The 15,059-nt window shown below is 41.1% G+C and overlaps 1 protein-coding gene across 1 annotated transcript in view; it reads right to left on the bottom strand.

Annotated features, from left to right (window-relative positions):
- Ralgapa2 (Ral GTPase activating protein catalytic alpha subunit 2) overlaps positions 1 to 15,059 on the bottom strand; it is a 271,739-nt gene that overhangs the window by 91,882 nt on the left and 164,798 nt on the right. The window contains exons 29-34 of the mRNA XM_028754273.1: positions 12,585 to 12,695; positions 11,199 to 11,267; positions 10,791 to 10,928; positions 9,516 to 9,699; positions 5,870 to 6,641; positions 4,317 to 4,388 (exon numbers count right to left, since the gene is read on the bottom strand). Coding sequence (XP_028610106.1) covers positions 4,317 to 4,388; positions 5,870 to 6,641; positions 9,516 to 9,699; positions 10,791 to 10,928; positions 11,199 to 11,267; positions 12,585 to 12,695 — 1,346 coding nt within the window. The remainder of the gene's footprint in view (positions 1 to 4,316; positions 4,389 to 5,869; positions 6,642 to 9,515; positions 9,700 to 10,790; positions 10,929 to 11,198; positions 11,268 to 12,584; positions 12,696 to 15,059) is intronic.

Here is a 15,059-nt window from a genome sequence, read left to right as displayed (position 1 = left end):
ACATGTAAACAAACAACATGGCTGCACACTGTAGGAAGTGGAAAGAGATGCTGTAAAGAGGACACTTTTTTTTTTGATAGTGATGAACCCCACAGAGAGTGTACAGTCTTGTAGTCAAGACCTTAGGGAATCTAGAAATTGTCATAACATTTACTGCCTTGAGAGACAGGCAAGGGACAACAAGAAGGACCCCCTACATCATGACTGGCTTACCTCAAGAACTGTAATAATTTGGCAGCTTGGATGATGGCCACAGACATACTAAAATGTGGTTTCAACAAAAGCATACTTACTTGATTTCTCTCTGCAACTATCTTTACATCTTAAAAGTTTTTAGCATTCAATTTACGAAAAACCCCAACCTTCGGTTTATCTGAAATACATCAGTGTTTTATCCTTAAAGCCCAAGACTATTCCATTCTGAGTCCTCGTTAACTCTGTGTAGGAGCACACAAAGCTAAGCTCAAATGAAGGAGGACTGACTGATGTGGGTGTGAGGAAAGGTGACCTTTAGTTGTAAACATTCATCAAATTTCACATCCTCCAAAATATTAGCAATGCAGAGAGCCTGCTAAGATGCAGACACTGTGCCTGGCCTTATTAGCACCAGGCTTTTGAAATGGTAATTACAACATCAACAGCACTTCATATCTACAAGCTGCACAACCAGTGCATGGAGGAGCAGGTCATTCAGGAACACATATACATACAATCAACAATGTTGCCTTCCTCGTTAGAATGCAGTTCTTCTTTATTACTAGGACTAGACCAGAAGAGTTCTGTTTTCTTGTGCTGTCAGATTTTAAAACCAAACAAAGGAAAATGTGACTTTACCCTTTCCTTCACCACACAGTGGCAAGAAAGCCCACAGTGATTTGTATGTATAGCCATCACACACAGTATACAGACCTTAGCTGCAAGACTTTTTCTCAAGACATGTAAAAAAGGCACTGTGCCCACACAACAGTGATATAAATTGATACTAGGAATAAAAATGTTCTGAAAGTTGAGGGACAAGATGTATTCTTGCATGGTATTAGACCAATCTATGCCACAGACCAGATTTCCCTACAGGTGAAGAGCCCCAGATGGAGTTCAGGTTTTTAAAAGACAATCTTGAAAAATATCCTTTCCCATTAAATAAATTGATGTGCATTTAGAGGCCAAGACGCCAGACATAAGTCCAGGAGTTGGGGTTTTAAGTGAAGGTTAATCAAAGGGCAGAAGATTGCCAATCAGCTACCCAAAGCCATATTTTACTGCAACAGCACCCCAGGGAGCTAATTCGATTGCACCTCATGTAACTAAAGTGCATTAACATTCAACAAATTGGCTACAATTACAAGATACCAGTGCATTCACTTAACACTGGAGAAGCAGGGAATAATTCAGCATATGCTAGAAAAGCTGGGTTTGGGGTCCAAATGATTGTTTAACATCGAAGGACCAGAGGGAGTAAAGCAAGTACTCAAGTCCTTCAGAAATCCCTCATGGAATTTCCAGAGGGCTCAGTCTCTGTCCTGAGAAAGGAGAGGTAGAATGAAGGGATGGATGGCAGCATCAAGGTCTAAAACAGTTCTTAAACGTTTTTGAAATTCAAATTAAGCTTTACCTGAATCAAGAAAGGAAAATATTTGAAATACCAATAGAGTTGCAGGATCTGCCCTGAGGATGGTTTCTTTCTATTACAACTACAAAGGAATCATTTAAACCTGTATTTTTTTTTCTTTTCTTCTATTTCTGGATATTATAATGCTCACTACTCTCCAGAGCACTAGAGTTACTAGGAGGAAAGGCCGGCACAGCACCTTCTGCAGATGGAATCAGGCTCACAACAGCCACCCTCACACATTCCCAACACCCAGAAAGCACACACAAAACAGTACATGCGTCAACATGTGTGTGGCTTCAAGAAGCTATGAGTGATGAGAAAGATACATGGGAAGGTAGAAGAAAAATCTAAAGGATTTGATTCCCACAAAATGGTTGATATGAATTAATGTATCATAATTCTAGATGCTTTGAAAGAGTGAAAGGACATAGAGCTATAAGTAAGCCTAACATGATTTTATCTGCTGAGTCCTTAGTGAGAGACCAGGAGGCAGACAGAGAGGAAGAGGAGCTCGGGAATAAAGATGGTGAATTTCCAAGATGGCCAGCTTCTTCCTCAGCCTCCTGACTTGAGAGAAAAGCCTGACAACTGTCTCCTGTCAGCAGGCCCACTACTGATGAACTGACTCGACAAGTTCCAGGCTGGATCAGAACCTGCCACACAACAGTTATGAAGCAATCAATCTTTGTATTTGTCTTCAAACTGACTAAACCTACAGTAGGGGAGGGAAACTCTTCAGAGGTTTAAAACCCCCAGCTTTGGAGAAGATAATAGATTTCTGACGTCCAAGTCCTTCCTCTGCTTTGCAGAGAGCCTTTTTCTCTCTGTGCGTGCTGTATACATGGTTCCTCACCACCACGAACACCTTTCTTCAACTGCTCATTCTGTCTGTGGTACTTGAGGTTTCTCTGCTGCTACCTTTTGCACGTCAGATTTTTTAGCCCTTTAACTCTTTGACAGAAAAACAAACAAACAAACAAACAAAACCCCACCCAACCAAGGCCCCTAGATTGCATCATTTGTGTTGTGACAAAAAGATATTTCTATTAAGTCCTGTTAAAGGGGTGTGTATGTGTGTGTGTGTGTGTGTGTGTGTGTAGGCGTATGTGTGTATCTATGCTACTTTAATTCTAGGTAGACTTCACTATTTGACTGGTTGTTCCTGTCATACATAGGTTCAAGAATTAAGACCATCAATAAAATATCATAGCTATAAAGCTGATATGCAAATAATAGTGACTTGAGCCAAGCATTTACTTAAGAATAAACACAAGAAAGCCACCTGAACAACAGCATGGCACTGACACACAAATGCACAGGCCAATGGGTGAGAACTCAAAATAAACTCATTCAGTTATAACCACTGATTTTTTTTGACAGTGATGCCAAACATACAGAAGAGAGAAAATCAGACTGTTTAATGTGTATAAGAATGAAATTAGATCCCTATTTCTCACCTTATTTCAAAATGGACTAAAGACCTGCATTTTAAAGCTGGTCATGGTTGCACAAGACTTTAATCCCAACAGAGCTAGAGGCAGGTTGGATATCTGAGCTTGAGGCCAGCCTGGTCTACAAGATTGAGTTCTAGAATAGCCAGGGCCACACAAAGAAATCCTGTCTCAAACTGAAAACTAACAAAAAGACATATTTTAGCCTGAAGTTACCAGAGTAAAACAGGGAAACTACTTCAAGACAAAAGAGTAGACAGGGATTTCCTAAGAGCAGAGGAAAAAATTCTAAGAACTAGCAAACGGTATTACTTAAATAAAATGCTTCTGCACAGCAAGAGAGAAAAATCACCATCCTGAAGAGACAACTACAGAATGAGAAAAATAAAAAACGTTGACAAGTAAGGTCAGACAGAGTCTGATATGCAAGGCACATAAAGACTGCAAAGTTGAATACCAAACCCCAAATCATTTAATCAACAAATAGTTTAAGGAACAGAATAGTTCTTAAAAGAAGAAATACAAGTGGCCTACAAATAATTTTAAGTGCTCAATATCTTTAGCCACCACAGAAATGCCAATTAAATTTGCCTTAAGATTGTATCTCATCTCAGTCAAAGTGGCTGTTATCAAATAAACGCAGGGTAGGATGTGGGAGTTAGGAGTGCTTTACTCACTGCTGATGGGAGTATACAGTGCAACCACAGTAGAAATCACTCCCAAGTCAACAACTCTCAGCACACACATACATATAAATAACGCTAAACAGACTCAAAACTTATGCATGCATGTGTATGTATACACATACCTTTAAGAGAACTTAATAACAATACCTTTTTATGTATATACATAATGATGTGTATGTTAGTAATGAAAAAGAGGCCATGAAGTTAAAACAAGATATGGGATTTTTTTTTTTTTAACTTTTAGATTAAAGAAAGCCTATGATCCCAGCTACTTGGGGGTTGAGGCAGAAGAATTATATGTTTCAGGTTTGCCTGGGCTACAGAGTATTTTGAAGATCAGCCTGTGCAACTTAAGAATCCCTATCTCAACAAAACAGAATGGAAGAAAACAAAACAAAACAAAACAAAACAAAACAAAACAAAACACTAAAGGTTCAGTCAAGGTTAATGGTAACAGATTCTGGGCTACAGAAAAACTCTGGGTTTTTCTGTGGGTACCTGTTTTCCTGAAACTGTACTTGATACCATGTGCTCACAAAGTTAGACAAGAAAAGGTATTTCACGTACCACTGACGCGAGTCCAGATTTTTTAGCTCTCTCAATAATTTTGAATTTTTCTTCAACAAATGAAAATTCTTCCTGCATGGAAAAAAAAGTATGCAAGAAGAAATTATGCGACTACAGACCAACTTTGCTATTTTCTAATCCACATACCAGACATAGCCATTGTGGTGGTTAGAATAGGAACGATCCCCAGGAGCTTATATTAGGGACTGTCACTATTAGGAGGTGTAGCCTTGTTGGGGTAGGTGTGGCCTTGTTGCATGAAGTATGTCACTGGTTTGGGGGTTTTTGAAGCTCTTGTTAGGTTCAGTGTCTCTTGTTTCTGCTGCCTGAGAATCCAGATGTAGAATTCTCAGCTACCTCTCTAGGACCATGCCTGCCTGCATGCTGCCATGTTTCTCATCAGGATTATAATAGACTAAACCTCTGAACCTGGAAACAAGCCCCAATTACATGTTTTCCTTTACAAGAGTGTCCATGGTCATAATGTCTCTTCACAGGATAGTAATGCTAAGATAGCCATCATCGATCCATCTACAATCTACTTTGCTGAAGAACCGTGATAGATTTTGTAGAAGTTTGAATAAGATGTTCCCCATATTCTTGGACATTTGAATATTTGTTCCTCACTTGGTGGTCCTGTTTGAGTAAATTTAGGAAATGTGGCCTGCTTGGAGAGTTTATCATTGGGGGCAGGCTTTGAGGTTTCAGAAGCCATGTGCTACTTCCAGTGCATTCTCTTTGCTTCCTGTTACCAGTAGGAGACATGAGTTCTCAGCTGTGGTCTAGCTGTCATTTCTGTCACCTGTTGTCCCTGCCATTACAGACCCTAAGCATCTGGAACCATATGCCCAAAATAAACTCGTTCTTCTATAAGTTGCCTTTTTCACAGTGTTTTATCATAGGAAAAGAAAAGTAATTCAGAAGTTTTCAAAATGAGCCCAATGTTCCTTGAGTATACAGAGACACAATGATCTCCCTGGCATCTAGTGACACTGGAAAGCTCTTTAGTCAGGAGTATGTCCCTTGTGTGCAAGTACTTGTGTCTGTTTTCAATACCAGCTCTGTGAATCTCTTCCCACCCTTTATTTAAAGCTCTTTAAAGCTCCACTATCAGGTCCAGGTCAATCCTACCCTCTTCTCTAAGGTGTCCTCCAATACACACACTACCCACTGGATCTTCTTGGTCTCCTGTGCCTTTGTCTGAGGTGCATCAAGTTCACATTCCTCACCAATCCTGTGGCTAGACAGTGTTTTACTTACCTTTGCAGTCCATTTGCATCTTGTATGAAAACAGAAATAGTATGATCAGGGAGGCAAGAAGAAAAAGGCATGGTTCATATGCTTTCAAAGTTCTGACAGGTGTTTGGTACTCAAGCTGTGTACCAGTGTCACACATTTAATTTTATTTCTATCTTTAATCCGGTAGCTAAAATAATCTGTATTGAAATCCAGAAAAACTTCTATTTCTTATTCTTTAACCTCAAATTGATAATAATAAAAAAAAGAATAACCCACATATAAAACTGCTGATTCAACATTCAGAGCTCGGTTACCTTCTGTCCCAGGAATTCATTCCCAAGTCATCAAGCAACAACCTGCAGAAGTAAAAGGGTCCCCTGGGCTCCACTGGTGAGGGCTGCCCTTGGCAGGTGACCTTCACTGCAGAATCCGAGTTACACCTCTGCACATACTCAGCTTCCTGCGTGCTCTGGCGCAGGATGGTCTCCATGATTTCCTTCTCTTGGTCACAGTTCATTGCATACGGGGTTGGGGAAGGCTCATTTAGATTTAGTTGTGATGGCAAAAGGCATTCGGGGCTGGTATGGCCAATGTTTTCAAGTAATTTGTCAAGCACATCATCTCCCTCATCACTGTGAAACAAATCTTTCTGAGGTCCACACGTGTGATGATGCCAGCCAGAAATCTGAAATGAGGAATTCCTTCCATTGGGTGGCAAGGGGCCTTCCAGAGGTCCATATAAAACCTTGCCATCCCAAGAGTACTTTCCTGAGATATCCCTCACAATGACTCTCACATCTGAGAGGGAACCCCCTGAAGTCCCTCCAGCTGGTCCTTCTGCTGGCGTCTGCAGGTAGGAGATGAGAGTGCTATCATTAAATACGAAGAGCTGCAGGTTTGGGCTCCTGAACACCTCCGAGGACAGCTCAGTTCCTTCCACATGGGCATTGTCGTGGTTCTCACTGACCAGGCTGTGCAGCACAGCAGGGCCCCCACTCAGAGGATAGTGGCCTAGGTGGTTCACTAGGTGGGCCATGACCATTCGTGCAGTGAGGGGGATCAGTTCCACACTTCTTCTCTTCTTCTCTGTGAACAGCAAGAAGAAAGCATGAGGAGATAATGGGGGCACCACAAAATTTTGGTCATTAGTTTGAATGTTTGATTGTTATTTTTGTTTTGTGAGACAAGGTGTCACTAATGGAGCACTGGCTAGCCTGGAATTCACTATGCATATCAAGTTGGCCTGGAACACACAGAGATTCACCTGTCTCTGCCTCTGCCTCTGCTTCTGTGGCTGTTGGGATTAAAGGTGTGTGTCATCATCCACAGCTGAATGTTTTTAACTTTGAGACTTATTTTTTTCATCTTTTTTTCTTTTTGACCCTAATTCTATTTGAATATAAAAACATAGCTGAAACAGATCGCTAAAGAACCAACTTACGTGAAGACGTCACTCTGAAAGGGACTTTAAAAATCTACAGACATAAGAACAAGCCAAAGGGAGCACTGCCAGGTTAGACAGACAAAAGTTCAGGGGCTCAGATGAAGTAAAAAACCTAGTTGGAGGGGAAGTAGAGATCAGAAAGTGGGCCAGGGATCCTCCTTTGTTGGCTGCAGGTAAGCCTGATAAGGATATTAATAAACCTTGGTGCTATTTTAAAAGACTGGAAACAATATACTTAATAATCATTGTGACAGTTTATGTTTTGTTATTGGAACACTTAAAATATTTAAGAAAATTTATGATGAATTTTAATAAACCCTGGAGGCACCTAGAAGAACTTAACTGAGCATCTATTTCATGATTTAGTAATCAAGAGCAACTGATTTATAAAATTTTAGCTTAAATGTATATAAAGACTTTGACAACAGTGTGAGTCCCAGTGCTTTATAAAATGAGGGAAAATGGACAGGAAGATACACTATAACCTAGAAATTGAAATAGGACTTCAGGCTGAGAGTACTTGAGGAAACTTCAACTGGCAAAATTTCTAAAAGTCAATTTAATAACAAGTGAAAATGAAATTTTAAAATTTTTATGGAAAAAAGTCTACATATTTAAATTAAGGTTTATAATTTGATCTTAGAGCTTTAGGAAGTAATAGCTTTTCAACTTACACTGTGAAACATCAAATATAACTAGCACATAAAATCACTGTAAATATATGACTTTATGCTAAATTCTTCTAATTTTAGACATTATCCAACTGGGTTACTTATAACATGTTGTTTTGTGCTGTATAAAAATCCTGGAAAGAAACAAATCTCTGAAATTTGGGAAATTCTGAGTAACAAGTGAGGGGAGAACAAGATCATCTTGAATTTTCTCAGATTTCTTATCAATTTTTTTCAATGTACAAGAAATCTATATCCAATAATGGAAAATAAAATGTCACACAAAAAGGTTCTTAAAAAAAAAAAAAAAGGAAGGGCTGGAGCAATGGCTCAGTGGTTAAGAGCACTGACTGCTTGCTCTTCCAGAGGTCCTGAGTTCAATTCCCAGCAACCACATAGTGGCTCACAACCATATGTAATGAGATCTGATGCCCTCTTCTGGTGTGTCTGAAGACAGCTACAGACAGTGTACTCACACACATAAAATAAATATATCTTTAAAAAAAAAAAGAGGTCAGTTACATCTATTTTAAACATTTCCCTACAACTTAAGAAAAATACGTAAGATTTCTATACAACTAAGAAAGATTATGCTCCAGCTGAGAAATGTTACTGCCTAGAAACCCACAGGAAAGCAGCCAGGAGTTCACAGTTCATAATGAGAATCATGCCGTCGTCATGACAGCAGGGTAGGCACAAAACTAACGATAAAGATAGAAACTGACAAAGGGCCATGACAGAAAATATCAAACAGGAAAAGTAACTTCCCTCTACTTTTGCTTACAGAGGTTGCGCTTTTGGTTTGTACTACAATGGGAAAATGACCTGGAGCCCTATGAATCAAGCTGCAAACCATGCCACGAAACTTCTACTACAATCCCAAATGGGTCTGGTCCTGAAACATCTGGGAAACACTGACCTCCTCCTGCATGTTTCAGCAATGTCTGCTTCCCATGCACTCCCTGGGAACCAGAGATGATCTGCATCCTAGTCACAAAACTAGTTGAGGGTTTCACAAACTACTAAACAAGAAAACATTCCAAGTACCTTCTCTCTAGATTCCTAGAGGAAATACAAAGCTAGGATGTCTGGCTATCCTTCGTCTCTCCTCTCCTGAAGCTCCTCCCCTTCCATCTGTTTTAAGTAGTTAGTTATTAACAATGAGCAACTGAACACATGTGATCACAGATGGCTTAACTGTGTACCTTGCTTGTAACTTTATTTAAAAGTAGTAATTATGTTGGGTACAGGTGAAATGACCTAATAAGTAAATCATTAAAATAGGGGTGAACCTATTTTAGGACACACTGTACGTCCTGCACTCTTACAAGATCATGGCCTGCTAAGTCTCTTTCCTCTCCACAAAAGGCACATGAGAGAGGTCTGTCTCAGCGCTGGATTGCTATCAACTTTCTGCATGAGGGGCTCCTCACCTGGATAATTTTATGAGCAACTTCAAACCTGCCCACCCTGCTGAGACCAGTTTAAGTTCTTCCCTATGGGAAGTCCTGAAGACGCTACCAGCCCAGCAATGTCCTATCTTCCCCACTCCCTAGAAGGCGGTTTAGGAATAGAAAATGAGCTTTTTGGTGCATTTCATGGGTATGAAACAAACAGGTTTTCAGTAACACAAAACCATGTGCATAATTTAAGATGGGAAAAAAGAGGAAAAAATAACAGAAAAAAAAAAAGGAAGAAACAGGGAAGGCAGTTTGGTATCAGAGACCCTATAAACTGGGACTTCAACTTCAACAATGGATCCAAAACAAACCCAAAACACTAGCATGGACAAGACAACTTTACCTTTTCCTGCACACAGAATTGTATATCTGTAGACATACCCACCCTCTTCCACAGTCAGGAGGTTCCCCAGGTCTGCTGATGAATGGTACTGGACTGGCTCGGAGTTCCTCACATTTGCCAGAGGTAGGAAGGGGTCATAGTCCGTGGAAGACAGGTCAGCCAAGGTCAGAGTATAGTGGCTTTGCTGTGTGTATGTGCTCGAGCCACAGACACAGCAGTGCAGAACCTGAGGAGGACAGACAGGCATGGCGATCTGTATACCAGCATTTCCTGAGCGCTGACCAACTGTTCAGCTCCCACAGTGCTTGGAAGAGAGGGCTCCTTCCTAGGAACATGTTCAAATATGGGCTTCTTTCTATTCTTAAATATCTTTTTGTTACTAGTAAGTCCGTAGCAATACCTGTCTTCTAGGGGCAGATGAAAACACAAGTGACAGGTGGTTGTTTCTGCTCTTGTGTGACCTGCACTCGCCTCAGGCTTTCATCCTCCACAGGCAGCCAGGCAGAAGAAGCCAGCCCAGGAGATGAAAGGAAGAATGTGGGAGGGCCCTCATGGTAGAGGGCATGGTGACCACAACCTGCGTTTAAATCAGTATAACACATGAGCCCATGAATTATAAGAAATAATTTAATACAACTTTGAAAGTATAATTAAATAAAAGTAAATTGAATGCAGATTTTAAAGTTACTCTTACTTCTCACAAAGTGAGACTTTAAAACATATATACTAAGGATTTTTTTCCTTTGTGTTTTTCCTTTTGTTTTGGTTCTGGTTTTGAGGCAGGGTTTTATTATATAGCCTAAGCTGCCTTGAACTCAAGGGAGTCCTTTTGCTCCCATATTCCAAAGCACTGGGATTATAAACATGCACCACCACACCTGCCTCTTGAGGTTTATTTAAGGCAAAGAGATTACTAGAAACATTATGGGTTTTTTCATACTTTGATAAACAGATCTTTGTGAAGCTGATGCTACAGACCCTATAATATAGGAGCCTATAATATAATATAGTCTTCCATTTAGAAACAAAGTAAACTCAGATCACTTGTCATGAAGATTGGGGGCATTCTGATCCAACGGCAGTTGTTTAAATATGACAGTCATGTGAAGTACATGCATCTTCACCTTGGTAACTACTGATTCTCTACAAATCTATCTGTTCTGTCTACTCATTCATTATTCATTTCTTTTCAAATGTATAACTTTCCACAGGTCATTTTTCAGAAGGCACAAATACATAAATGTAGGAAATGTACAACATTTTTGTATTTTAATCTGTAGGCCTCCAGTCTGTGCCCAAGGCCTAGAGGAGACTCACCCTGTAGATATAATCCAGCAAGGGAGCCCGGGATGGGTGCGGCTCCTCTAGGACTGCCGTGGTCACAGGGTGGAGGAGGGCACTCACGGGCAGTGCCATGCACCAGTCCAAGAGACAGAGGAGCAAGGACACAATAAACTAGAAGAAGAAACGTATCCAGAACTTACATTATGGACTTTAGGACCCACTGCATGCAAAAATACACAGAATTGTCCCTGAGTATACTCAGTAGTTAATGGACACACAAGTACAGGGTAAGTTAGTAAGCAAAAAGGGTGTTCATAGAAAAAAATGTTAAAGCCAACATATAGGGATGTTATAAATGACACCATCATTAGTAATAGTTGTCCCCATTCTGTCTTATACTTAAAAATACCTCTGTGGAAAGCCACCTAACCTGTCACTTACCTTTTTATCTGTTTCCACTGAAGAGTACTCTGCACTTGGTAAAAGGAATGCAATTGTGGCCACAAGGATCTGCATAAAAGATAAAACCTAGTCAAGCAATTTATCATAGTTTTTATCTATAGTTGTTATAGTTATATCTTACATAGTTTATATAGTTATAGTTTAGAAGCCATATGTTAAGGATCCCTAGATGGCCTTGCAACTTAACACAACCCAGTACCTACTCACTGGATGGTGATACAACACTGAGGGCCTGTTGTAAGAGATTTGAAAATTAGGACCATGTAATGATTTTCTTTAATGGGGGACTGAGACCTCAAGGCAAGGATAGTTCTCTCTATAGTCACATAGTTTCTAGTGAAACTATTAGCCCCATATTTCTAGTGAAATAAAAAAAGGGTTTAAAAATAATTATGGAAAGGTTGCCATTTGCGCTTATAAATCAGCACAGAGCCCCACCTCCTGTTCTGGAATCACAGCTTGCCAATCATGCTCACATGTGTCCTGTCTGAATAGTGACAGGGTGACGCTAAACCCAACTTTACAGTCTGCAGCAGAGTGAAAGGTCTATTTCACTCCGGATCACTTAAGGTCAAAGACCACTTGTGACTCTTGAAGTGGTTCTGAGAGAACAAAGTGATGCCAACCAACGAAGTCTGCCTAGGGGTGGGGGGAATGCAGCTGCATCATTTCTTCTCTCTCCTTGCAATCCTTCATAGGGACAAATTAGATTTCCTTAGAGTCTCCAAGGGATGGGCAAAGAATACGGCTTGCCTAGAGAAGTGCTTATAAAAACCAGCCAGGCACAGGTAGTCCCTACTCAGCTCTGACCAAAGACCTCTGGGCTGGAGCTGACTTCCAAGAAGCTGTGGAGATGATACTTCCTGCTCTTCCTGCCCCCCTCCCTCTCCTGGCCACCATCCCTCGGAGTTTAATACTGCACTGATCTCATTACTGCAAGTAACCACGCCACAGCAGCAAGCGTGGCCCAGGGCTTTAGTCTGGGAGTAACTCCTGCTTTACACAAGAGCCAGGCCTCCGCCCTGCAAGGAAGGCACTAAACCAGCTGCCTACTCCTTGTTGGCACCATCCAAATTACTCTCAATGAATAAAGCCCAACCTACAAAAGGTCTCTTTGTTGTGGTTGTGTCTGCCTTTCAAACTCTCAAAGCACCAGCCTCTGGCTGGAACACTGCAGGCTTCTTTGCACAGTGCCTAGAATTGAAGCTGAGAGGAGCTGGCCAACACAGCCTGAAAACGGGGCTCACATGGCAGTTTAATAGTTGCTTCTCTAACAATTACTCGAGGATCTACAGTTAATTAGATATCAAATACATTAGTGAGAAGGAAATGCAGATGCTTTAGCAGTATAGAGAAAGGACTTACTTCTGCCATTTTTCGTGGTAGAGCAGTTTCAAACATCTGAAGCTTTTCCCAGTAGGAAACCAACAACTGAAGAACATCACAGGCTACCTGAGCCACAATCTTGTTAGGAAACTACAAAAGAAACCCAAACCCCCAAGTCAACAGAGTAGCTCAGGAGGTGTATATTCTGGAGGAAGAACAGAGCCGATTGCTCTTGTCAGCCCTGTATATATATCTGTTATGCAACTGAAGAAAACTCTGCCCAATTAACATCGTTTGAACATGACCACTCCATTCCATTTTGTTGACTATTTGAACTCACCCGCATTAATTTATATATTCCATAGAAAAAGGTGGTCAATGTTTGCCTAGAAATTAAAGCCCAAATGTTAAATTCTGTATTCAGTTCATTTAATCACACTATTGACAAACTGAGGGAATTCAGAGTATATGCTGGAGCATCTTTCGTGTGCCAAACCTTCTGCACAAATATAACTCATTCTGTCATTGATAAATTGTCATTAACAGTTCTGGAAGGAAGGTCTTCATTTCACAAACAGAAAAACACGGATTAACCAAATGACTTCCTACCTGAGGAAATAAAATGACACACATGTAACATACTAAGAAGTGTGTAATAGCAGAGTGTAAGGACATAACCCAGGGGCTAGGGCATGTTCAATGGCTCTGGGTATGTTTACTAAAGCAGCCTGTGGTGGCTTAAAAGAGAATGGCCCTCACAGGCTAATATATGCTTCAGTCAGTAAAACTGGAAGGGCAGAGCCATCTAAGATCTTTGACATCAGGCATCAGATAAAGGATTTGCAGCTTTTCCTGTTGAGTTTTGGTGTTCCATTTTTTCCTCACTGTGCCCTTATTCCTCCCTTTTGAAATAATAAATGTATATTCTATGTATGTATGTCTGTTGGAAGTATTACATTTGCTTTTATAATTTACATGGGGTTATAGTTAAGAGATTTCCATAAGTCTCAGAAGAGAATTTAAACTTTGGACTTTTAAACTGTATTGAGACTGTGAACGATTTAGGGACTTTTGAAGTAGAACTGAATGCAGTTTGCATTATGATATGGCCACAGCCTATGGGGACTAGGGAGTGGAATGGGATGTGGTAGTTTGATTGAGAATGGCATCCATAAGATTATATCTGTAAATACTTGCTCGCCAGTTGTTGGAACTGTTTGAGAAGTAGATGTGTCCTTGTTGGAAAAGGTATGTGAGGTTTCAAAAGCTCATGACATTTCCAGTTAGATTTCCCTCTGCCTCATGGCTGCTGTCTCAAGATGTGAGCTCTCAGCTCCTGCTCCAGAGCCATACCTGCCAGCCTGCTACAATACTCCCTGCCTGATGGTCATGGATTCTACCCTTGGCAACTGTAAGCCCCCAATAATCTCTTCATTCTAACAGTTGCTTTCAGCATAGTCTCTCTTTACAGGAACAGAAAAGTAACTAAGACACAGCCTGATGTCCCCAGTCTCCTGAATGTTCCACTTCTTTGGTGAGGCAGATGACAAAGAGGTAGTATATGCAAAGCCTTCATCATCATGCAGAGTATACACGAATGTGCGTTCTGCCTTGGTTAGAACCTAGAGGCTACACTGCTATCCACACGTCATTACTGACAACACATGGCGTGCCAATGGCCCTGTGCTGCTGAATTTAAGTCGAATGAGCATTTGGGGCTCTTCACAGCATTCCTCCTCATCTAGACTCCAGATGACCCGAATGCCACTGGGCTCCTCCCACCCTCAGGCTTCTGGATATTTCTGTCCTTTGTACTTGATCCTGGCTTTGTTTCAGTTGGTTTAGTTCCCAGGTCTAGTGTCCCTGGCACTGCTATACTGTTCAGATCCTCACACTAAATTCACCATCTCCATGAAGCAGTCCATACCTCCCTGCTCTTTAGTTTTATCCCATCGTGTTTCATTTTCTCCACAGTAGTACTACAGGAGATTTACTAATGCATTTACTACTTTCCTATATTGCTATCACTATTGAGAGGGCTAACATGGGGTGTACATGTTCAAGGAGAGGATGAAGCACTGAGGAAGTGGAAGAATGAATGGGTGCTAGTAAGGCTCCCAGAATCTGGAAAGAGACAGGGGAAAATGACAAGAGCTGTGGGAGACAAGACAAGGGGGCTTGGGGCTGAATGGGGAGACATGGGACACTCAGAAAGAAAGTGGTAGGATGGAGGGCTGAGCTGTGCCTGGAAGGATGTGGAGGGAGAGTTGCGTTTCCCTCTAGGTGAGCAGCAGTATGTGTGTGCAGTGGAGGCAAAGGTTCTGAGACAGCTAGGGATCTTGAGACAGGAACTGCCACTGGGGTAGCAGTATGCATACACAGTGAGTGAGGTGAAGGATGGAAGGGATAAAAGAAATCATTCCTCACTCTCACCCACCTCACACACAGCCATGAAAGACTGACAATGTGCCAACACTGAATTAAAGACAGAGAGCTGAAGGAACAAGATGAGTC

This window comes from Grammomys surdaster, unplaced genomic scaffold (assembly GCF_004785775.1).
Source record: "Grammomys surdaster isolate TR1022 unplaced genomic scaffold, NIH_TR_1.0 129, whole genome shotgun sequence".
In the NCBI taxonomy this organism is placed as follows: Eukaryota; Metazoa; Chordata; class Mammalia; order Rodentia; family Muridae; genus Grammomys; species Grammomys surdaster.
The sequence above is the reverse complement of the archived record's forward strand: the minus strand, read 5'-3'. Positions and strand labels throughout refer to the sequence as shown.